This window comes from Pseudonaja textilis, chromosome 2 (genome assembly GCF_049901715.1).
Source record: "Pseudonaja textilis isolate UNSWEBS1 chromosome 2, rPseTex1.2, whole genome shotgun sequence".
Classification (NCBI taxonomy): Eukaryota; Metazoa; Chordata; class Lepidosauria; order Squamata; family Elapidae; genus Pseudonaja; species Pseudonaja textilis.
This window is the reverse complement of record NC_141991.1, coordinates 76,262,686-76,289,646: the sequence shown is the minus strand read 5'-3', so window position 1 is coordinate 76,289,646 and position 26,961 is coordinate 76,262,686. Positions and strand designations below refer to the sequence as shown.

General features: G+C 34.4%; 1 protein-coding gene across 2 annotated transcripts in view; it reads left to right on the top strand.

Moving 5' to 3' along the window:
* Positions 1–26,961, top strand: part of SPOCK1 (SPARC (osteonectin), cwcv and kazal like domains proteoglycan 1) — a 519,494-nt gene that overhangs the window by 281,430 nt on the left and 211,103 nt on the right. For both annotated transcript variants that reach the window (XM_087924354.1, XM_087924355.1), the window contains exon 5: positions 26,470–26,602. In XM_087924354.1, coding sequence (XP_087780480.1) covers positions 26,470–26,602 — 133 coding nt within the window. The remainder of the gene's footprint in view (positions 1–26,469; positions 26,603–26,961) is intronic.

Here is a 26,961-nt window from a genome sequence, read left to right as displayed (position 1 = left end):
GGGCAAAGAGCTGTGGTGGCACAGTGGTTAGAATTCTGTACTGCAGGCTACTTCTGCTGACTGCCAGAGGTTCGATTCTCAAGGTTGACTCAGCCTTCCATCCTTCCAAGGTCTGTAAAATGAGGACCCAGATAGTTGGGGGCAATATGCTGACTCTGTAAACTGCTTGGAGAGGGCTATAAAGCACTGTGAAGCAGTATATAAGCCTAAGTGATATTGCTATGCAGCGATACGGATCTAAAACACAAATGGAGAACTCACAGCCCCAAAGATTCTGTCCACTTCCTCAGTGCAGAGGTTCAAACTCTTCCCAGATAATCAACATCTCAGACTTTGGATTACTGAGCTGGAATCCAATTCCAAGCAAATGTAAGCAACTTTATCTGACATAAGCTAAGAATAAAACTCATAAAAACCCTGTAGAGATTCTACCACATTCTGATATGGGGTTTATGTATTTGTTTACATTGCTGGGGGAAGTGCCTGGATACAATAGCCTGCTACACACATCTCACAGTGCAGAAAGAGTAAAAAAGAAAGAAAGCTGGACGTGCATGCCATATAACTTACTTTGAATCATTACATTATGTGATATGGCCACTGACAGGTGCATAGTTCCATCTTTAGTTTGAACCTAAACATCTTAAAGCTGTCTCCTCAATGCTTCATATAACTTTGATCCTATGGTTGAACAGAGGGAAAATCTCACAGTTGGAGAGTGAGTGATAGGGAAAGCTACCCTACTCATCTCTTTCCATGTTCTCATTTGGATTAAAAAAAACCGTTCTTAAATATATTCTTCTTTCCTTCAGGCTATTATCTGAGCTTGACTTTCTCTTACCCTTATCTGTTAAGCTGAATAAATATGCTTGAGAGACATCTGAATAATCCTCTTCATGTTAGACTAGCATGTCATTTCAATCCCATTTATAAGCAGAGGTGCATTTGGTCTGTGTGCCACGTCTTAGAAAGAGCAACCACAGTGCTAATCAATGATTTACTCTGGTTAAAGCCATTCTAAGTTATTGGAAGTAATTCATGTATCCACTAATATGCATGCTGTTTATTATGCTAGACATGGCTAGGAGAAAATACAAGTTGAGTATTCACTTGCCTGAAAGCATTCTACATTTGCAAAATCGTTTGTCCCAAATAATCATGGAAATAGTCTAGAATGATGTGGAAAACCAAACTAAATCCTCCCAGTCTTTTTTTATAAATGCTAAAGTTTTTTTTAAATTTTAAAAACAATTTTATTTACAAAATTAGAAACATACAAATTCAAAAATTCAGAAACATTCAGAAAATTCAGAAACAATCATGTGAATAACACATGATTCTTTACATTTGTTACTGAATTTGATGAGTCCTAATGATCAATATTGACTAGTATTAGCCACATCTTCATTCATTGTCACATCCTAAACACTAGATAGCTCACAATATACTCTATTTATTTTCACGTTGGTTTATAACTACTCTTCAGTTACAAATACATTCATATTATTTAACTATTAAACTAATAATAATAATAATAACAACAACAACAACAACAACAACAACAACAACAGAGAAAAGAAGGTTTAAACCTTTAGTTGTTTTGATACATTTGGTATGAACAACTCAATATAAAATATTTCTTGGGTTCATTTACATGTTTTCCCTTTTATTATCTACCCACTTATACCATTTATCCCATATCTGGTAGTAATCTGTATCCCCCTTCCCACTGATTTTAAGCATGAGACTCTCCAGTGGGCGCACTCATAAGTTTTCTGAATAGCAACATGTAACGGTGGTACATTTGGGTTTTTCCAATATTGTGCTAGTGAAATATGTGCCACAGTTAATAAATGGATGGTCAGATATTTTACTTTAGAGGGGTAATCCCCTTTGATCATTCCCAACAAAAACAGTTCCAGTCTCTACTCCAGCCCACGCTCTATGATTTCTTCACACTTTTATTTTTAACCAATATTTCTTTATCTCAGGACAAGTCCACCATAGATGAAAATATGTACCAAATTTCCCTTTACATTTCCAGCAGCAAGGGTTTGCTGTCGGAAATATTTTGGCCAATCTAGAGGGTGCCAGATGCCATCTATACATCATTTTATATAGATTCTCCTTGTGTGCTATTGATTTGGTTAATGTCAGGTTTTTCTGCCAGATTTCTTCCCAGGCATCCAGATCGATACTATAGCCAAGTTTTTTTCCGAGCTAACATAGGACCTTTCACAATTTCCTCGGCCATTTCATGCTCTAGTAAATAATTATATAATTTAGAAATCAAACTTTTCTCAGGGTTTGAAGTATTTTATCTAAATACGTTTCTTTTACCTCTGTTCTATATTCCTTTACATCCTTATTATATCTCAGTTTAACTTGAAAATATGACCAATTGTCGATGACTATCTCTTGTGTTTCTAGTTCCTGTTTCATTTTAATTCTTCCTTCACTATCTAATATTTAGTGATACTTAAGTTTTTTACTAATGTCCATCGTATTTAATTGAAACATCGTCTCCATCATTGAAAACCACCTCGTGATTTTAGTATAATAATTCCTCCTTATATCAGTCCAAACTTTAATTAAAGATTTTCGGAATATATGTCTAGTAAAGTATAGATTGTTTTTACTCTTCGGGTTCCATAAAAATGCATGCCAACCTAACTGTAGGTCATGACCCTCCAATTGTAAAATCCTGTTATTCCTCAAATCAATCCAATCTTTAATCCACACTAATGCTGCTGCTCTATAGTATATCTCCCAGACAGACAGTCTGAATCCACCTCTGCTTTTATTATCTTGTAAATAAGTTTTTTTTATCCTTATTTTTTTATTTGCCCAAATAAATTTCATCACAATTTTATCTAATTCTTTAAAAAAAATTGTCCAGTAACATCAGAATTGTTCGAAACAAATATAATATTTTAGGTAGGACATTCATTTTGATTGTTGCTATTCTACCTAATAATGAAATTTGTATCTTATTCCAATTTTCCAAGTCCTTTTCAATCTGTTTCAGTAACTTAGTATAATTATCCTCTCACAGATTTAATGTTCTAGCTCTTAACCAGATTCCTAAATATTTAATTTTATTTACAATTTGTAATCCCATCTTTTCTTCCATTTTTTTGTTTACTATTTGTTAAATTTTTAACTAACATTTTGGTTTTTTCCTTATTAATTTTTAATCCTGCTAATTTACCAAATTTATCTATTTCAGTTAGTAAATCTGGTCCTGAGTCTATTGGATCTTCTATAACAAAAACCATATCATGTGCAAAGGCTTGTAATTTATATTCTTGACTTTTAATTTTAATTCCTTTAATTTCTTTATTTGATCTAATTCTGTCCAGCAATGTTTCCAAAATTGTTATAAAAAGCAGAGGTGAAAGCGGGCATCTCTGTCTAACCCCCTTCCTTATCTTTAATGATTTGGTAATTTCTTCATTTAATAATACATTGGCCTTTTGTGTGGCATAAATTGCATTTAACAGTTTTACAAAATTATCTCCAAAATCCATCAGATTAATCTGCTTTTTCATAAAGTCCCAGTTTAGATTGTCGAAAGCCTTTTGTGCATCCAGGAAGACCAAGGCCACTTGGATTCCTGGATGTTTTTCATAATATTCCAATATGTCTATTATTGTTCTTGTGTTATATCTGATCTGCCTCGTGGGAAGAAATCCATTTTGGTCCAAATGAATTTTATTACTAAGTACTTTCTTTAATCTTTCCGCCATTACTACCATAAAAATTTTGTAATCTGAATTTAAAAGGGATATTGGTCTTTAATTCCTTGGCATCTGCACCCTCTTTCGGAATCAATGTTATGTATGCTTCCTTCCAAGATTCTGGAATTTTGGCTTCCAGTAATACCCCATTGCAAACCTCTAATAGCATTATCTCTAGTATATCACCTATCTCTTTATATAGCTCATTTGGTAGCCAATCCGGACTTGGTGTTTTGTTTCTTTTTTGAATCGCCACCTTTAGCTCGTCTAAAGTTATTTCTTTATTAAGCATCTCTTTTTTGTCATCGATACTTTATAGAAAGTTCCTTCTTTCAAATAATCTTCTACTTTATTTAAATCAACTACTTCTTGTTTATAAAGGTCTTCAAAATACTCTCTTACGATTTCCTTTTCCCCCCCTCTTGATCTGTCTCTGTTATTCCATTTTTGTCCTCTAATTGATATATCATTCTTTTCTGATTTTCTTTTCTTAATTTGTATGCCAGCCACCTTCTGGATTTATTTGCAGGTTCGAAATAATTTTGTTTTGTGTATAGTAATTTTTTAATTAGTTCCTCTTGATCTAAGATATTCATCTCATGTTTAACTAATGCTAGTTCATTTCTAGTTTGCTCATCTTCCGGGGTTTCCATTTGCTTATTTTCCAATTTCTCTATTCTTTTTGTTAGGGCTTTCCGCTTCCTCTCTCTTTTTTTATTTCTATTTGCTATAAAAGCTATCGATATTCCCCTTAAGTATGCCTTCATTGTATCCCATAGATTCTGCAATGAAGTATCTTGTTTTTTATTGAATTTAAAAAAACTAGTCAATTCTTCCCTAACTTTTTGAATATATTCTTCCTCTTTCAGTAATTGCGAATTAAGTGTCCATCTACCTTTTTTATAGTAACTATTTTTCCAGACTATCTGTATTGGGTTGTGGTCTGTCCACGTGTTAGGCAGAATTTTATGTCCTGGATCTCTTTACATAGCTCACTATTTACCCAGCCCATATCTAACCTGGACCATGATTTGTGTGGGCTGGAGTAGAAAGTAAACTGTGATATTCCTAGGTTCCTTTTTCTCCACGCATCCACTAATTCTAGTTCTTCGACCATCTCTATAAATTTCTTGGGCAATGTATTCCGTTTCTTATATTGTCTTTGTTCACAAGCATAATGTTGTCTATTGTCTGTTATTGCATTATAGTCTCCTATAATACAAATTCTTGGGTTACCAAATTCTATTGGTTTTTCATAAAGAATTTTGTAAAATTCACTCTGGTTTTTATTAAGGACATATATCCCCACTAATAATGTCTTTTTATTTTGCATTACCACCTCTACCATTACTATTCTTCCCAGTTCATCTTTATAAATCAATTCTGAGGCTATATCTTCTTTTATATATAATATTACCCCTCTTTTTTTCTCTTCCGCCAATGATGAATACATTTTCCCCAACTTTTTATTTAATAAGTACTTTCTATCTCTCTTCCTTATATGCACCTCTTGAATACATATTATATCCACTTTTTGTTTTTCTAACTTGAGAAATTTTCTTTTTCTCTTAACTGGATTATTTAACCTATTAATATTTATGGATATCAAATTCACTCCTTTATCCATTTCCTTTCTTACTTCTATCCCTCAATGTTTTTACTTGTTGTTTGACTTCTCGTCCTCACTCCTATTTCTTCTCTTCCCAATGTGTCCTCATCTCCTTCCCTCTCTTTCTCCTTATCCCTCCCCCTGCTTCTAGGTTGTAGCTCTTCTTGACTCAAGATTTCATGGTCATCTCTGCTACTCAGTTCTTCCTCTATTCCTCCTATTTGGTCAAAAAATTCTTGAGCTTTGGTTAGGCTATCTAGTTTCACCCTTTTCTCCTTCCATATTACTAGTATACCCTCTGGAGTAATCCATCTAAAAGATTTTTATTTATTTATTTCAATAATTCATGAGAAATTGATAGTCTTTCTTTTGTTCATGAATTCCCCTCGGCACCTGTTTTAAAACAATCACTTCTCTATCTTTATATTTTATTCCTTCATCTCTCGTACCTCTATAAATTATATCCTTCACTCGCCCCCTTGCAAATCTAATATACACTTCTCAGGGGAGTCTATGCCATCTCACGTAACTCGTATACACTCTGTATACATCATCCAGTCATTCACCATCTCATCCCTGTCTCTGTTCAAAAGCTCTGCCAGCATCTCCGCCATCACCAACGGTAAGTTCCCTCCCCTCTCTTCCTCCACGTTCTGGAATCTAAGATAATAGGAAGCCTTGTCCATCTCAAGATGAGTCAGGGTCTCATTGGTCTCTTTATTCTGCTCCTTAATTATTTGTTCCATGCTTTCCAACTTCTTTTCTGTTTGATTAGCTTGTTTTTCAATTGCTTTAATCTTCTCTTCATTTATTTTAATCAATTCTTGGATCTGGCCTATCTTTCCAACCAAATTTTTAACTTCACTTCTCATTTCCCCTAACTCGTTTTTTAATTCTTCTTTCATTGTTTGTCTTTCTACTTTACTTTTCGTATGATTTTTAGACATCGCTTCCTGCATTGTCGACATCATGCTTTGGATAGTTAATCATGTGGTTTGAACCAATTGCATGCTGGTTTGGGCTGTAGATTTTTCTGGTGCCAACATCCCTTCAATCGTTTTTTGAATCAATGTTGCTGTGAGGGTGGGTGGTGTTACTGTTGGTGCCAGTTTTCTTCCTACTTTTGTAATGGTGGAAGATGTGCTGGTCATATCTTTAATAATTCTTTGTTGTTTCTCCACTATCCTAGCTATATTCTCCCAAGTCGTATTGCCTACTACCATCAACCTTATCTGTATTTTACAATTCAGTTTTCTCAATTCTCTAAGCTTTTATATATTACTGTTGGTCTGCTTGATCTAATTTCTTAACACCGTTAGGCAAGGATATTATTAACAGTTAATTAACTATATATTCAAACTTTCCAGCCCACCTTATTCAATATTACTCTAATTGTTCACCTCAAGTTATCCTAATATTGCAACTAATCTTAATAGATTCAATAAATTATCAATTCTTAAATCATCTAAGTCAAAAAATCATTCAACTATGTTTAAGTATATAACAATGTTATAACCCCAGTTACTTCTTTAAATTAAATACTATATTTCGGTTAATATTTCCTTAGATATATAATAAAAATTTAAATTTCTAATTAATATTTCTAATAAATATTTCTAATATTTTATATATTTCAATAATTCATGATATCTAATATAAGGAGGGTATGGGAAAGAGAGGGAAGGAATGGTTAATTATCCTATGATTATATTAGTCAGTATATTAAATTCATTAATCTATAGTCAATCAGATATATGTAGAGAGGGGCAGAAAAGAAAGATATAAAATATAATCCAAAGGGGTTAAATATCACTTACTCAAATTAAATCCTATATCAAAATAACCAATCAATCTTGTTTTCTTATTATTTAAATATATACCATACATAAATAAAAAATGAAACTATACCGTTCCAATCAGTTTAAGGGAGAAAGAGAAACAAAATAAATGCTAAACAAGGAAAGAATTTACCATATCCTTCTTTCCTAATATTTCCTTGGTAATCCTGTTATATCCAGTAGTTAATTCAAGTCTCACTTCTCCTTCTCAGTTCTCAATTCAGTCTGGCACTTTGGCCACTTTACTCCACTCTCACAGTCACCATGTCTGCCTTCACGTATTGCACTATCCCTCCTCTACTCACTTTCAAAGATTTCAAAGTTTTACGGTTCTTCTCCGCCTATAAAATACTCTTCGCGGTTTGTTCATATGACTGGAAATACAGAACTTTCATCACCAATAATCCCTCTTCTTTCCTTTCCATGTTCCTTTTTAAGAGCAAATTTCCACTTTATCTGGAGCTATGGGTAAACAGCCCAGTCTTGCCGCTACAATCCGCTTTCCCCTTTCCGCTCCGGAGTTTCAAACACGTACCAATTACCTTTGAAATTTATCCGTTAGTTATAATCCAACACCAATTTCCTTTCTGTATCTTTCCCGGACTCCAAATTTGATCACGTCTCTCCGCTTCCTTCTCAAAGTTGTTCCATCGCATCTTCGGGCCAGCCTAACCGGCTGACTTCTTTTGCCCTGTGCTTCGGGCTCCCTTCTTTACCTCCAGGATTGCAATTTCCGTTTCAGCTCCAAGATTTCTTCCTCATTTAAGTGATCCCACCAGGATCTAACTTCACCTCAAACGGCTGCCCATGAGCAAAAACTCCAATGTAGGAGAACAGATCAAAGTTTTCCTACCTCACCATGCCACAATGTCACCGGAAGTAATAAATGCTAATATTTAATCCAAGTAATGACTGGTTTGTACCCTTCACGTTGTAAGATTCATTTTAGATGAAGGCTTTGTGTCATTTAATAAAAAGCTTTATTTCTCAAAATATTGCTGTAAATCCTTTTTTTCCCCTCAGAAAATAAAATTTCAGCAGAAAGCCTATGCCCCTTGTGCTAAAAATAGAGAAGAATGTAAAATATATTTGCACCAGTAAATGTTCTTAATGCAGTAAATTTGTGATGTATATAGCAACAGAATACTGCTTTGACATTTATTTTAGCAAGTTCAAAATCAATCATTTCCTTTTTAAACGATTATAAGAAACCTTATATACAAGGTAGAAATAGTCCAGGCTGCTGGTTCTGTTCTTAGAGAAGTATCTGTGGAGATTCTCAATCATCCAAGTCATGGTTGTCCCAAAGGTGCTTTTCCAAGAGGCAACAGGACTTTCTGGTTTTTCTTTGAAGATGCTTCACTTCTCATCTAAGAAGCTTCTTCAGCTCTGACTGGGTGGTGGGGAATGGAAGGATTTATACCACTTTTTAGAGAAGTATATTTCCTTGCAGGAAAATACAAGCGATAGAGATATGATTTAAAACTTTGCTGCTTGTATAACATTAAACCTCTTTGCTGATGGTGTTTCAAGTTTCAAACATTTGGATAGCTTCAATAAAGAAATACTTGACAACTACAATAATTTCCTTCCACTTTAAAAGTTTGTGCTTTATTTATAAATATTGAGATTACATGCATTTTTGCTTATTAACATTTAAGTGTTCTTTTATAAGGTAGATTCAATTTATTCTTTTTTAAAAAAGCTAATGAAATTGCATTTTTACAACCCTGCATTTGCAGGTTCGTTGTTATTTTGGCTATTTTGAAGTCAGGAAGTGGAAAGGAATAATGGAAATATTTTTTATATTATTTGCTATTTCTGTTTTCTGATTGATCAGAAGCATTGTATTGAGGATGAAATTATTCACCTTTTAAAATATAATAGACTCATGTTATATAGTAAGCATTTTCCCCCCAAATTGAACACTTATCTTATTGCTGATATAACGTATCTCTAGGAGATGGAGCTGAAGCAGCAACCTTTCCCAATGCCTTGTCAACTTGCAGTTCTTCCCTTTTTAATTTGCAGTTTTATTTCCTTCCTCCCTTTGATTTTATTGGAAATTAATGGAGTATATCTTCACAAGACTGATACAGTCCTTCATTTATTCTAGGTATATGTCGAAGCTTTTATTTATGGAGGAAAAGTTCAAAAGACATAAATGGAAAATTAAAACTTAAAAGAAGATCGGGAATAACAGATACACTTAGATATATTTCAGCAGTCTTGAAGTGCTACACAGCAATGTGCTATGAGTGTACTTTGCCTATTTGTCTCTTTCTAGTTTTAATGGAACATTTGAAAAGAATTCATTTTTCACTCAGATGCTCTTCACTTTCATCCTTAAGTTTGGGAGCTAACTGACAGGGGAGAGGTGGCAGATGGATGCCTTTAGTTTTTCCCTAATTTTCCCTGCAACATACTATTCACAAAAGCATATATGTGTAGAATCTGAGGGAAAGAGCATTTGTCCTATGGGGTCATATTTCTACTTAACATGGTGAGATCCACAGCATATGTATACAACTCCTCTTCTCTGTCTCCTTTTTCTAGCCTTTTTCTTATGGGTCCAGTACATTTCCATTTTAACAAAGAATGCTCTGTGGCTTTGGTAACAAGGTAGTTACTTACTCCAAAAAGACCAACTTCCTTCAAGGAGGCTCTCCTGGATGATGTTATTGGTATTGCCACATTTTTGTGCAGTGAAGTCTGGAATATATCTATTCTTCAAACAGCCCACCTCTAGAAGTTAGACGTTTCCCCTTCGGAATAGCCTTTTAGAAGGTAGCAAAGCCGAACCTTACCCACAGACAGTGGGGAGGCAATGCTTCATCATCACTATTTGTTTTTCATGGTTACCATTATGGGTTCATTGCACAAACAGTCAGATATTTTAGACTGGATTTGACATTTTTATCCAACTATCGATTCCTTCCCAAGGACCTGGGACAGACAGAAGAATAATTGTGTTAAAAGTATCATCACAGGATATAAGCTGTTCCAAAGAAACTTACCTTTTGAAGTTGACCAATAGTGATTTTGTCAATTTAAGTGATGTGCCATATGTTTTGGATCGCACCCAAGGGGCCTGTTGTTATTGGTACTACCTTTGCTTTCTTTTGCCACAATACTATTTGTATAGGTTTTTATATTTTGTGATATTTTTCCTGTTCTTTCTATTCTGTTCTGCTATATTGCAATGTTCACTATCTAGACTTTTTGTCTTTCTAATCAACAGTTGTTAAGTTTGGTGTGTTATGTGCTTCAGAGCACTTTAGCTTCTTCATTTTCTATTACTTTTTCTGTTTTGTGGTCCCACCAGATCTTACTTCCAGGCATATTTCTGCAGATATTCCAATGCACCATTGTTGCTTCTTTCTCATACTGTAGATTATCATTAGCTTGTGCAATCTTTTTGCAGCAGCTAACTAAGTGATCCACTATTCATTCAGTTTCTTTGCAAAGGCAGCATCTGCTGTCAGTTGGCACCATATCTTCTCTTTACATGTATTTGTTATTAAGCTTGGTCTTGTGCAGCCAGAATTAGTCCCTATCTCTCTTTCTTCAACTTTGCTTCTCTTAGCCATTGTCAGATCTTATAATTATCTGTTTTGCTTGCTATTTGTGGGTGTGGATGTGGGTAGGTGGGTGAGTGTTCTGGCCATGTAATATTTTTGCCTTGCCATGTCAATTTTCTATTCTTCATTTGGAATTATTATTATTATTATTATTATTATTATTATTATTATTATTATTATTATTATTTTGTTTCTTACCGTTATGATGATCATTGGTTTCTGTTGTTATGGATTTGAGTATTATGATGACTATGGATTATTATTAATATTATTATTTTTTCTTATGGTTTCATTATGTTTTATTTTTGGTTTTCTTATGGTGGATGTTTTAATTGCATTTGATTTTATGATAAGCTACCAAGAATCAGAATAATTCAGCATCACACAATAAATGCACAATTTAATTAAATGGAAGATTCTGGTGGAAGACAATTATGAGAGATGAGCGATGGGAGATTCTGCTGGATAGAGTCTTGTTCATTTTGCTTGTTATTATTGCTATGTATAGCAATGTGAAATCAGAGCAGCCAGTTTCTTAATTGATGTTTGTCTTCCTATGCATCAAGTTCTTATTATTTAGTTATTATTTAATTAAATGTTATGCTATCCAACTTCTAGCAATTCTGGGTGCTTCACAGGTAAACAACATTAAAAATAATTTTAAAAACCCAACATAATAAAAAAGAAATAAAAGACAGGAAACATGACAGGAGCAAAAACAACCTAAAAAGACATTCAGCTGCCCTTGCCAACCATGATGACTGACTGTTTTTGGGACAATGTTGTGTCATTACAAATCTCACTTCCAGAGTTTAAAAAAATACATCATAGTCCTTTATTTATCTTTTTTTTTCTGTATGCTTTAATAGATATTTAAAAGATAGCACTAAGAGGATATGAGGACAAGAAGAAGGAAACAACTAGAAAAGAGACAAAGAAGTTGTATAAAATTAACTTTGTAAGATGACATTAGAATAATGTTACACATTCATTTGTGATTTGAGAATCATTATTAAGACTGAGACAATCCTCAATAATTAAATATAGTGGCCAGTGGAATGTGAGTCAGAATGAGCCATCAGCAAAACTTTCTGTCTAATCTAAAAATGTTATGGCTTTTTAATGATTCAAGCAGAAGCTAATGTACTATGCTCCCATCGCATTTCATGTGTCAGGAAAGCAGTAAGAATACAATGGCCTTGGTTTTCTTTTTAACTCATGAAATTTTTCATACTGAATAGTGGGTAATACGTTTTCCCAATATTTATAAAATTGAAAAAAGATTGACTAAAGATAAACGTACAGAAGTTATTAGTTGCTGTTGAAAGAATTTTTCCTCTCATCCACCTGCTTATTTGCAAGCATTTCCTGCTGAAGATTAATCTGATCTGATACCTTGATCTGTTTGCTAGTCAACACTGTGCTTCCTAATGAATGACAGTAGGCCCTTCAGCTTGTGGATTTTGAAGTAAAGATTACAGGCTGTTACATTTACAGCAAAATAAAGCTTCATTTCCCATGCCCTGTGACGTTCCTGTACATTTGCTTATATGCAGCATGAGTGGCATACATTAGTAGATTCACAGCATGTGTTTGCCCTTCCATTGAGAAGAGATTTGCAGTCCCAGATTATTGCAGCTGGCATTTCAGATTAGATCTTAATTTGTTTGTTTGTAATTTTGAATTGCTGTAAGAGGCTGGATACTCGAAAGGCAACCCCCCAAAAAAAAAAATTCAGGGCATCTGTTCTTCTCTAAAGAGAATGTAATATGAAACACTGTTTTTTCCTTCTTCTCCAGAAATTTCTGCCTAGATCACAGGAACATAAAAGAAGTTTGTCTTCCCTGCTATATTTCATTTCTATATTAATGACATCATACTGGCCCTCACTAAAGTAGATTTTCATCCTCCATCTCAGATTCATAATCCAGTCTCCATGTTAATGGAGGCAATGTGGCTACCCCATTTAAATACCAAGCACAGCCAAAATAAAGACTATTCTACCAGGCCAGCAAACTCCAAAAGGAGAGTGCACTATTCATTGTCATACCTGCAAAATTAACAGCTACCAAACTGTATCAATGAAAGACTTCCAGTACATAGGCATTTATTGCCAATTATCTTTGATTGATTATGCATTGTCAAGTCAATGTCATATTTTAGTGGTAAAATTAATAGACCTTTCAGTGACTCAGTTATGTATCTCTTGGAAACTCCGAGCTTCTAACATATCCTGAAATCATAAAAAAGCTTCTGTTTTTTTTTTAAATGGTAAGGGAATAATTATGTGCCTGGAGCAATCACATTATTTAAATCTCAAGGTGTTTTCTCCTTGTCATGTATACAGTACATATGAGTGTGCAAAACTACCCCTGTATTAGAAGCAACTCAATCAAAATTCCTGAGATCTACAGATCTATAAGAATTATTTGCAAAACCCACCTGCATGTATTAACCCATTGTAAACATACTTTCTAACATACATACAACAGAACCAATACCTTTCTTTTAAAAACTCTGCTTGTGGAAGCCTAAGAGATAATTGAGGCAGTAACAATAATTTAGAAGATTCTTCACCCTGTAACAGTATCGCACCTTGTCTATTGCAGTCCTGGAGAGAAAATTCAAAACTGTCTCTTACAATGATCAATTATGTCTTTGTAGAAATAGTGGAGCCCTTAAGTGGTGTTTTATTACATTGCCTCATATATAGAGATATTAGTAAAAGGTATATTGCACCTGTTTTGGCAAAATTCCAGTGGTCATATATTTATTCATATGATTCTACAGCCTTCACAGTGGCCAAATTCTATTATGCTGCTTTCAAGACTAGAGTCAGATTCTGACCCAGCAGCATAAATAGTCAGTTCCTGCATAAGAATTTGAGTTTCTCTTTTTGTCTGACTTTTCCACTATCCTCCGCCTGTGAGGCATATTGGTTTTTTCACTTTTTCATTATTCAGTCTATGATGATAAATTGAATAAACTCATAGAGACCATTCACACATACAGATACACAAACACACGCGTGTGCACACACACACATTCTCTTCTCCCTTAGAAGAAGAAGAAGAAGAAGAAGAAGAAGAAGAAGAAGAAGAAGAAGAAGAAGAAGAAGAAGAAGAAGAAGAAGAAGAAGAAGAAAGGAGGGATGGAGATAAAGGAAGGATAAAGAGTAGCTGCACTGAGGAAAGAAAGAAGGAAGGAGATAGCAGGGAACATATACTGCATGTATAAAAGTGAAAGATATGTGGAACAGAAAAGGAGTTACAGTGGTTTTTAGGCATTACAAAGAAGCTAAATTTATCATAAACAGGCTCTCCAGTCAGACTGTTCTTCAGATTAATCTTTAAAACCATTCTTATGTTTCATCAGTAGGTTCTGCACTTATTTGCACCTCTTGCTTATTCCTTGCTTTTAACAGATGCTTTTATCATCATATTTGAGTAACCACCATTCTTATTTGGAAGGGAGTCACACACTCCATGAAACGTGGTATCTGGGAAGTCAGTTTCCCCTTCATGAAAAATTCAGTAACCAGGAGCTCAATGGATTTGCTGGCACCCAGTAACCATTTGGCTGTGCTGTATAGACTTGCTGACAAAAAGACAAAGCTGTACCTTTGGTAATAACAGTTAATAATGTATTCCAAATTATATCAGTTTGCAGGGTCAACATGTTGATGTCTAATGCTAGAAAGAGCAGGCTTTTAAAAACATGTCTTTGATCTGACTAAAATAAGCTTGTCCTATCTGGGCTAAAGAAATCTGGGCAACCAATAGGTGGAAGCAGATAGAGCTTCCTTTGCTTCTCGCTACCGTTAAGCAATGTTTGGGGTGGGCAGGTGTTTCTCTTTGTTTGTTTTGCTGTATATTTCAGTCCAGATCTGATAGATCCCAACCTAAAACCACAATAATTTGAAAAAGTTACACTTTTCTAAAATAATATAATTAATAAAGACTGTTCTAGAATCAGAAATTTAGAAAAAAAAATCAGGTAATACTCAAGGTTTACCAAAGTCTACCTTTACTTCAAAAACTCAGGGAAAACCTAATTATTTCCTACAAATACATCAGATGAATTTCTGCCTGATGCACTGTGACATTAGAAATAACATAAAAAAGTAATTGAATGGGCCCGTAATTGATAACTAATGGCATACACCTGAAGTCTCTCTCCATAATTCACTACAAGTTGACATCCCAGCACTGTAGAATGGAACATACAATATGTAATGTTCATTGAGAATGTCAAGAAATGAAACAGTATCATTTACTAGTTTTATAGTGAACTGTTCAAAATCATAATTAAAATTTTACTTTCCTAAGTACTGTATGAATTATGGAGAGATCAGATATTGCCTTCTCAGAATTTGTCATAAGTTTGCCCTATAAACTGTATTAAACCTTAATGACAAATATGAAGCAACAACATTGCCCATTGATATACTGTGCAACTACTCCCAATTCCCCTAAAGAACTTTAGCTAATTACATATAATAATATATAGAAATGTATTATGGTTCTGGTTTAACAGATTAAATTCTAATAAACTATTATTAATTTCAGTATTCTCACCTTAAGTATGCATCAATGAGTTATGTTTTCCAATATGAATGAAGTCAAGATTATTGTAGTCCAATTCTAATGAATCTCAAAAAAAACCTAAAATAAATATTAGTCAACATTTGCCTTTTTTATGTGACTAAAATACTCTAGATGATAAGCAACTGAACTCTATATGACTTCAGTTGAAATAAATTAGTTAAGATGAGAAACGATTTCCCCTGTATGCTAAAGCAGACTTTTGTCAGTAACAACTTCCTCCAGAGTCTCTCTAAATTAATTTTATTCTATTGATGATATTTTTGGCTTTTCAGTGGGATAATGTGAAAAAATGTCAGTAGTATGCATCAACAGAAATCAGAAATAGAGATAGATGGATGGATGGATGGTAGATAGATAGATTTTGTGTGTGTGAGAGAGAGAGGGAGAGAGCTGGGAGGAAGGGAGAGAAGATTATAGATGGAATACTAGTTTGCTGTTATTATATTTAATGAGTTTATATTTATGCCTTTTAATGTTCCTAATTATATTTACCACCAGCATTCCCTGTTTACAACAAGATGCAAAAAAGAAATAAATCAATTACATACAGTAACTTCCTTATAGACAGTTTCTAGCAAAACGATGAACAAAAATAATTTCTGGTGATGTAGGTGTTAAACATGTACTATAATTATGGAAGCATTGCCTTTTCTTTGTTCCTTCTGCTCAGAGTGGTGCCTCCTTTCCCTGTCTAGAGGTGATGGATCAGCTTGTAAGTGCAAATGTTCTTACAAAGCCATACAAAGAGGAATAACATTGAAAATGGCTTTTTATTTGATCCTGTCCTTTAAGGTCAACAGTCAATGTTTGGGGTAACTTTTTAGTGTTCTCCAGTATAAGCAGAGAATCAAAGAAGAATAAGAACAAAAGGGGGAGAATAGATTCTTTAGTTTAGAAAAATTCTACAGCTCCCTTTTAGAAAACAAACTTAATTTTATGATTCCAACTAGGAAGCTTTATGACTTAAGGAGAGCTTGGAAGATTCTTCACGAGCAATCTGGGAGAGGTTTTACCAGCAAAATCAAGCAGACTAGAATTTCTCTACTCTGAATCTAATAGCAGTATCTGCCTTGTCACATCCAGTCTAGAGAAGTTCTTCCTGCAGCAATATCTAGCTTCCTTCCTTCCTCTAGTTCTACAGAGAACTCATTTCCCCTTCCTTTTGTTCCTCAATAGCCTTGTTAGCAGCTGTCAGCAAATTAGTGGCTTTCTGTTAAAGGTCTTTTTGCAAGTGGCTAAAGAGAATAAAGCATTCTCATGAGTAAGCTAGTGTTTGACCTCTTCACAGATGATTGGTTTCAAATTGCCATCATTCCTCTCCTCTTGGCTATGTCTTCATAAGGTGTCTGTGTATTTGAGAGGGTTTGTTTCCTGTGTTTTCCTGTCCCTCTTTTTCCAGCCAGCATTCCAGCTGACTATTCCACAGGAACCGAATAATGAAGATGGCCAAGATTAACTACATATGTACTTGGAATTCAATCTGATGAATGCAGACCACATATGTCCACCAAAACTGGATTTACAACCGAGCTTACCATGGGAATGAAATTCACAGTTTTATGACTCTGTTTCTCTATCGGGGTGTCAAACTGGCAGCCCATGGGTGGGATGCATCACACACAGGCCACACCCACCCCAGCTCCATGAATGGGAAAAACATCATGAAACATCATGTGATGCCTGAGTTTGACACCCATGCTCTAAATGCTCTAAATCAGGGGTGTCCAACCTTTCACCTTCCCTGGGCCACATTAGAAGATGAAAATTTGGTTTGGGCCACACATAAAATAAAATAACAGTAACGATACCTGATCATCCCAAAAAACCATAGAAAACATAGTTAACATATTAAATTTATTTGGAAATGAAGTTAGTGAGATGTTTTTATTATTTATTATTAATTATTTATTAAAAATATTTATTTTTATCATGGTTTTTTTATCACGGTTTATCATGGTTTATTTTCGGCCAAATTTTGCGGGGGTGGCGGGAGGAAGCTCGCCCGCCTCGCGCCTACCTCTCCTCCTGCAAATGGCCTGGCTGGATGAGGCAGGACTAGAAGGCAGAAGCGGTGGCGGCGGCAGCGGGGACAGCGGCGGCGGGGGCAGAAGCAGCAGCGGCAGCGGGGGCAGAAGCGGCAGTGGCGGCGGGGGCAGAAGCGGCGGCGGGGGCAGAAGCAGCAGCGGCGGCGGGGGCAGCGGCAACAGCAGGAGGTGGCACTCTGATGGCATCCGCCTTTTCTGTTGCTGCTTGGCGTGGCGCTCGCCTCGCCCCGCCTCGCGCCTGCCTCTCCTCCTCCTCCTCGCTGGCTCTGGCACGAAGGTTGGGGTGGGCACTGGGCCGCATTACGAGACGACCTGGGCCGCATGCGGCCCGTGGGCCGTGGGTTGGACAAGCCTGCTCTAAATGCTCTAAATGCTCTTCTGTGAAATAACATCGCCTTCAACAAGCATTGAATAAAAATCCAAGATACACTAATATAAGATGGTTCATATGCAGTCCCCAATTGTCTACCTGGCCCTCCTTAGAACCCTGAAATTTGTTGTAAAAAATACATTTTTTATAAAATAAAATATTTTTATAAATAAAAGCACAGCTTGTATTTTATAGTTTCTCCACTCAAAAAAAAATGTAAATGAGAGGCAACACTCCCTTCCATGGCCCCAAATCATATCAGGAAATTTCAGTGATAAGTCCTATGACTTTCCAGTTGTCTTCTTTCAGCTCCAAGAAAGTTGCCACCTTGTAAGTTCATAGCCAACTTCAAGATACAATGAATTAATTTATATATTGTAAACAGATATGCTTGCCTCTGTATCTTTCTTTCTCTCATATACATATTCACTATAGAAAAATTGAAGGAAGTTTAACACTTTCTGTCTTAAAAGGAAGATGGCTTACGTAATGTGTTATGGAGAATAATTATTTAATGCTGTGTGCAGATTATTTTCATAGACATGATCTGAACATGTGCACCTACATCTGGCCAATATTATTTATTCCTGTTAAAATGCCATTATGCTTTTGAGAAGCTTCTTTTATTATTCCCAAGGACAATGTCTCAGGGCTATTTTATCTACCTTTTGTGAACCACTCAGTGTTTCTACATAAAAGAATAATAATACACTATTAATAATAAACTATAAATACATAAATTTTAAATAAATATATACATGAGAAGACCACAAAGAATCAAGATCTGAAAATTGAAGTTGAAAGATTATGGCATAAACTTGCCATGATGGTCCCAATGGTTATCTGCACACTGGACGCCATACCAAAAAACATTGGACAGCACTTTAAAAAACTATGTATTGACAAAATGTCCATTTTTTATTACAAAAGGCCACATTACTTGTATTCACACATACAATATACTATGCTGATATGTATGACATATATCTATGACATTATAAAATTCTAGGTTCTTGAGAAAAATTCAATCCATATGAAGACCAATAGCAGCCAAAGAACTGGAAGCTGTAGTTTTGTATTATTTATATAATAATAAATAACATTTATAAGAACTTTCATTAACTTAAAAGCAAAATAAACATTCAAATTCTTTCAAAATTCATGTGTATTAAACCTCATGAAGCTAAAATAAATATGCTTATGACTAATAAAAAATGAGAAAATGTGTGGCATGCTATTGAAATCCAGAATTCAAAGAAAGAAGTAGGACCATGGACAGTTCTAAACTGAACTGATGAGATTCAATCTGCAATTCAGCAAAATCTGGAAGAAAAACAGCTTCATAAGTCAGGAGTTCAAACAGAAAATAAACAAAGCAGCAAAGGAAATGACTTTAGGTTTTTCTATCTAACTAAGGTTTTTCTGGCTTGTTCTGGTCAAATAAGTGCTTAAAGAGCTCTGTGTCACTTTTGTTTCCACTTCTGTCTAAAAAAAAGTGCTGTTGCTTAAAGAGACAATATACCTCAAGCCCCTTTATAAGAGAAGAGTAAGTCTGATCTCTTTAGGCTAAAGAGGTAGTGTTAAGACTGGATCAATTGTACACAATCTGCCTCGCAAAATATTTGACTTTCTGCAAACATTCATCCTTAAGAAAGTCTCTAACAACACTTTCTACCTCTGTCTCATGGCAGCCTCTTCCTTTGGGACATTTCCTTGCAATTTAGAGCAAGATTCTTAGTCTCTGCTAGCGAGTCCCTACTAATCTTCTTTAATTAAAATTTTTGTGACCTAACCCATCCTACAAGATGGGCTATTCACTGTTGTTAACATCGGTGCTTCTATATTCTTAAGCGTTCTTTCCAACAGCTTTAGAAAGGCAGTTCAACCTCCACTTTTATTCTTTATTCTTCTTTATTCACCCTTACTTTTTGAGAAAGAGCTTCAAATTAAGTGAACTGTTCAAATGGTTCCAGATGACTCCTACAACTGTATTTCAAAATGACAAGAAAGCCAGGGGAGAGAAAATGTTATTAGATTAAAGTTCATCTATTAACAGTAATTTCTGAAATATAAACAGGATGGAGCATAAATTATAAATTAGGGTGTATGGGGGAGGCTGTGTAGGATTAATTAAATCACCAGTAGAAATAATCAAAATCATTTCAGTTGGGTTCAAATAGTGTTTTATTCATTTGTTAAAAGACTTTTATGGGATGTAATAGAATGTTGAAGCTATGTACAGTAAATTACATAGATTGTGGCTGAATTAATATATCACTCTAAACCACAGTTAATCATGATCTGTTATATCAGCTAGTCTTGCTTGGATTCATACATAAACAATAATTTTTAAACCACACTGGGTTCATACAATGTACTAAATCTAATCTAAAGACTAGATTTATAACAAAGCAATTTAATTGGCATATAAATAAAAGAAAAACAAGTGAAAGCATCTATGCACAGTATAAATACAACAGTCTTAAGCAAATGTAAGTCATGAAAAGTAAGCTAGTGAGTCATCAGGAATAGAGATTTGGAAATTAGAAGAACTTGGGAGAAGTACTTTTTACTGGTGCTATTATGATTACTAATAAACATCAATTTAATGTTAGAGATACTTAATAATGTCAAAAGTCAACATATTTCTAAATAAGGAATATTTCATGATTTAAAGTGGAAGTCTCATTGCTTGTTCAAATTCAAAATTTCCTAAAGATGGCAAAGCCTTGTTCTCTCTGGTCTGACTTGGGTAATGTTGATAACCTTAGACTGGCTGCAAATCTATGTAGTCTTTTTATTAGGTCTGTTACAAACTTCTAATTTTCAGTAGAAGTATGTGGAACGTTATTAATATGAAACAGTTGGTCAGAGTTTGAAACAGCTTATTCTGACCTACTTGAAATGTTTTGAGCTCAGAACACGGCTTCTTATTGTGATGTTCAGCATTTAAAGCTTTTTTTTTTGCTTCTTAATGTTGTTGGTGTTGTTAGATTCTTGAGCCATTTCTCCCCATTTAATTGAATATAATTAGAAAGACTGTACTCATAGTGGCAAATACTAGGAAAATGGAAACATAGTTGAAGAAGACATCACTGCAGAGTTTCTGGTTTCGTTAAAAAACTGAAGATAAAAAAACAAGTTCTGTTTTGTGGTCCAATGAGTCTTGTGTAGCTTTTTTCAGTGCTACACAATAACTCATTCTCTACTTTCTTGGATCTACAGTATTGCAGATGTGAACATTTCAAGGCATCAAGTTGGTCATATGTTTTCCTAATAGTACTCCCATTTACTTTCAAGAGCAACTATAAGTTGAATGCTAACTTTTTGTTAAAACATGCAGTAGGAATCTGCAATGGGTATCTAAGAATTTAGTCTAAAATTTAAAGCAGGAAGATAAGGTGAACACCCCAAAGGTGATAAAATTCAGAGACAGACAGAAGTAAGATAATAAGAACAAAAATATATTTTCTCTCCCTGGGTTTCAGATTTTGACAGGTCATACTTTGACTCAAAGCACTTACATTACTATCAGTATGCAAGCCAGAAAGATAAAGGCAAAATGAGCACACATTTTTGTCAAGCTGAAAAGACAAAACATTTATAATACGAGCAGCATTAAATCAGCTGTTACAGTTCTGAAAGTTTTGTTGAAAAGGATATTAATGCCATTTTTAATTAAAAGACTTGCAATTTTTTTCCTTGATAAAAGTCTCTCGTTAGTGAACTGAAATGGCTTCTCAAGAAAATGTTTAACAGCGGGAAAAAGTACAATACTGAGGAAAGCTCTATGAAAAGTTTAAGCTGAGTCGATGCTTTATGGGTTATTATTTTAAGCCTGAAGCGGGAGTCAAGAGCTGATCTTCTGCCACAAGCACTTCAGGGTTGGTTGCATTGAAACATAAAAATGCTTAATCTAAATATTTAATTTCAGATTAGATGGATTTCTACTAGAAGGCTGTGAAACATTTCTGTTGAAGAGACTCAGAGGACACACTAGTAGGCAACTGTAGCTGGATTTTGCTATATTTCTGCATCTGATTTCTCTCTGGATTAAAATGCCAACAGCATGGGGGATGTAGTCCACGATGCTAGAACATTTGCTTTACTTCATTTTTTTAAAAAAAACTTGTTTTTAATAAAACAGAAATTTTGATTTTCCAGTCAAGCACACACAGAATAATTAGCAAATGCTGTGCAAATTGTCCCCCAGCAGAGTGTCATTCATCTTGTTTCCCCTTTCCTGCATCCAGACTGCAACTTGGCTGCATTTTCTTATAGGTTCAGCTAGGATATGCTATGACAATATCCATCTTTGATTATCCTTGGGTGTTCAGAAAGCCATATTAACATAAAAAATGATAGATTAAAGGAAAGACCAGAGAATAAGCAGCAGACAATATAAGTAATGGCAACCATTGTGATGCTGAGAAAGAGATGGATGGTGCATAGTAAGAGTCAATCAATCCTCACGTTGACAATATAGGTAGAGGGCCAGGATCCTTCACAGCTGGATTTCAAGGGATAGAAGCATTCAATTTTAATCTCTTTAATATAAGACTACCCATTGCATTTTTTTCCAGTTTTAAATCATGTTGGAAACAAATGCTTTCCCTACACATGGTCATATTCTGATGAACATCTATGCACACATGCAACTAGTTTATCAAAGATCTACCTATAAAAAGTCTTCTTCTTTCCAGGTTGCCACATGAGAAAAGCAATCAGAGATTACAAACATCTTGCCAGGCTACAAGGTCCATTTGACTGTTTGCCTTTCCAAGCCCTTCCCCCTCCCTTGAAAGAAACTAGATTACTCCATCATAAAACTAGAATGCTCTGCTAGTATTTGGAAAGTACAACTTTTTAACTACCCAATTATATTTTGTGAATGTTATTCATTCCATCCCTGCAATCAAAGGAGCTAATATTTGATGTAAAGAAAAAAAGTTTTTGTGGTTTGAATAAAAACCAAATGTTCAGGTTAGATTTGGGAACTGTGTGTGAGCTACAAAAATGGGTTGTAAATACTCTTTTTCCCCAGCAGAAAAGCTAATTACGCTCTTGCAATAATAGAATAGAATATGGGTTTTATTTTTTTATTTGTAAAAACATCCCTTACCAGTATTTCCAGTGAGAAAATATATTCTAAATAAAATGTTTTAAAATAACTCACCCTAAACTCCTTGATTTTAGATCTATAGAAGAAGGGGCAGAGCCTGGGGAGGTAGAATCAAGACAGGAATCAGCCTGGCATCATTAACGTTCCCACAAGCTATCCAAGTCCAGCACCCCCTTGAATTCTACTAACTCTTAAATAGCATCAATTTAGTGCTGTTAGTTGACCTAGAGTCTTCTTTATGGCTTGAACAATAAATCAGTTTCACTGTAATTTAAGACATGATCTTGATTTTTCATTCTGACAAGATCTACCTGACAAAGCCACATCTTCATTAATAATAGCTTATGAAGAAAAGAAAAAAATCCTGCTGTCGTCTACTGAGAGAGTCAAGGGTGAATGGCTATTTGCAGGCATTCAGTTTATGATATTGTGAGATGGCTTCATATGTGGACGCAAGCTTCTAATGGTGCTATTTATCACTATGACAAAGGCTGGAATAGAGGAAAGCTTGAACTGAAGTGAAGTAAAAAACTAGAATTTTGATTATTTCAGCCACTGAGTATGATATTATCTTATAGAGGCAAATTGCATAGGTATGATTTGCACCTTACCAATCAAGTTGATCTTGCTTTAGAAAACATCCCTCTGGGTGTATTATAAAGTATTATGAAATAGTTTACTGATACCTTAAAATAAAGTTTTTGCCTATCCTAGATTACTCTGATGAGCTATTAGGGCTATTTCTGAGATTTCCCCCCTCCAAATGCTTGTTATGACACTTATATTAACCATTGTTATATGCTGCCTTCCAATATCTTAAGGAACATGTTTGTGAGTGTGTACATATGTACTTACATAAATACATACATATATGGCAGGAGCTGGGGCAAGTAACTGGGAGTTTACCCTGTCACACAGCACTCAGGTCTTGAATTAGCCTGCCAACTGAAAAGGTCAATGTGGATCCATCATGCCCCTATATATTACTTAATCTTCCACCATCAGAAACAGAAACTGTAATTCAAGGTAAAACATAATATCCCAAAAGCAGATCAAATGTGCTGATGTAGATGAGTGGAAATTGGAACAGTAGACTATTCACTCTGTATAAGGCTTTGCAGCTATAGAATACAAACATTGATTATTATATATTCAAGTAGGCCAGAACACTTTTTATGGCTTTATGAGTGATATCAATTTTTTCATATGTGTCAAAGGAATTTGCAATATTTTGCTCTTTTGCCCTAATATATGTGGAAAATCTAAATCCTATATGATGTATTTTTAACCCATTATTTTTCATTTAAATGTTTTATAAAAGTTGATTTTTCATTATAAAATAGTGGCTTATTTTACTGTCTGATTAATTGATTTATTTTTTTTTACCAGTAACCCTGGTTACTGCATTTAAATGTAACTTAGGAGACTGCCTGGAATTAAAAAAGTTAATTCTTTTTTAAATTAAAAAGAATTTACAGCAAAATCTCAACAAGACTTCCAAAAGATACATTCTAACTGAAATATTGCAACAAAAACCCCAGGAAGAGAAAGTCGAAAAAGAAATAAGAAGATATAACTTGGGACTATCTGGATTACTTGATGATTTCTGGATTCTTGGTTTTGAATGACTAAAATCAATTGGGTGGTTGTTTAAAACGTTTTAAAATGGCTTCACTTTTAGAAGAACTGAAAATGGAACTTAAAAAGTACAAAGAAGATACATAAGAAGGGAGAGGTTCTTTTGGCTTCGTATTTCAGTTTTTAGAAATGGAGATTTGGAATTATGAGAAACAACAAGAAATGCCTGCGGAACAAGAAGATTGCGACAAAGAAGAAGCCATCTTTAATGAACAAGTAATCTTAGATGGGGGTGGGAAAGGAAAGGGAGAAAAGAGAATGGAAAGTTTAAGATTGGGAAAAACACCCCCCCAAAAAAAAAATAGAGTGAAAAATAAGTATAAAATCAGAAAGCAACAGAAGAGGGAAATGCAGAAGAGAGAATTAGAAGTAGAGAGACAAGGGGGTAAAAAGGGGAGGGAGAAGATGAGAGGGAAGAAAGAAAGGAAAAGAAGTTATAAAGGACAGAAGCAAAATATAGAGACACGGGGTCTATTTAGAGATAATGGGTGAAAACTTAATGGAAAAAGGGAATATGCAAAGGTACATAAGATAGTATGGTTATATTAGAAGCGGAAATAATTTTAGAAAATGTGAAACAAGTATGATTAAAATGTCTGATAAAATAGCTATCGTAATTCAGTGGAATGCTTGTCAATAAATAAATGTAACAAAAGGTATATTTAATGATTTATATAACATTATGAAGATTATATATTTTAAGGAAGTATGATATTTAATTGAAAAGAAGTGTTAAAGATGTTAAGTTTTTAATGATTATTAATGATAGAACTGAACTGGAATGGAATGAGGGTTTATAATTACATATATTTACAAACTTTCTTTCTTTTTTTTAAAGAATATAGTGTGTATTATAAGAATGTACCAAGCAGAATTCGATTGAAAGTTATGTATTATGTATTATATTGAAGGTCATAAACTTAAGGTATATATTGAAATTTAAATAAGAGTTGACAAAAGTATAAATATAATGATTTGAATTGAGATGAGATAATCAAAATAAAATTGAGAAAATTAAAAGAGGGGAAAAATTATATAGAAAATGTAAAATGGTATAAGATATGGAATAGAATACAAAAAGGAGCATGAAATTGAGTTTTGTGTCTGTATAAAGAAGTTCAACCTAGGACCGTGCTATTTTCAAAAAAGATGTTTTACTTGTATTTTGTATGTGTAAAAACCTAAATAAAACTTTATTTTAAAAAAAAGAAAGAAAATCTGGAGTACAAATGAAAAGTTCTGTGCATTTCTGCTGAAGAAGGAATAAATAAACAAGTTAGACAACTAAACTTCTCTTCTGTTTGCAGCAAGGTAATTCTAAACATGCCAACCTTTGGGAGACCTGTAGTCCTTTCCTTATGGATAGGCAGTATGCTGTGTGAACCTCTGATAATGTATATTTAGAACGTATTTCTCCCTGTCATAGTATTATTTTATTTAAATTAAAAAAAAAAATATTTTCTTTTTTATAATGATAGCTGTTTTTAAACATTTAAGTCAAAGTTGCTTGGTGAATGGACAACCATAGAAATCAAATAAATAAGTAACAGAGAAATTATGTATATATTATGCTAAATACTCCCATGCCCCTTTTCATCTTATCAGGATATAAAAACAAATGTACTGTATAACTTTACCTCTTCTACTTGCACCACCAATATTTTCTAATTCCCTCTTTTCTTGAAAAGGTAATAAGCTGTGTCTGGCTCGGTCATCTTGTCACATTCAAGAACATCATTAATAACATGGGGGTGGCTACATTAACAATAGCTACCAGGTTACTCTTTAATTCTTTTTCAAATGTACTTGAAGAAGTCAGGATTTGAAATGGATATTACCTTACACAAAATGCGGATTGTTTTCAGTTATGTAAAGAGTCATTTTCAGTCTCTAATCTCTCTTCTGCATATCTTTCACAGCCTTCGGCAAAAGAAAGGAAATTTGCCCCAGAGGCATTGGGCTGGATCATCTAATTTAGTAAAATGCAAGCCATGTCCTCTGACACATGCCAGCTCTGTTTGTGGTTCTGATGGACACACTTACACCACCAAGGTAACATCATTTAATAATGAAAACGTACATGATAGTTCATGCATGAAAGTGCCATGAGAAATTTAAATTTACAGTATATGTATGTAGCTTTTTGTCTTGAACTACTTGAAAAATTTGTTTTTTGAAGGATTGGAGATAAGGAAAACCTTACCGTGCCACTGCTCCTATACCAGACTACTGAGTGAAGTCAGTGTTTCACACTATTTTTCATGTTTCTAGTGGAAACATTAAATTTTGTGGGGAGGAGAGAGGGGAGAGTTTGCAAAACTACCAGATTTGATGCCACAAGAATAATATTGATGCAAAGAAAGAAGAGTTCACTGAATGTCCAAGTTATTTGAATCTTTAACTTAGTCTTG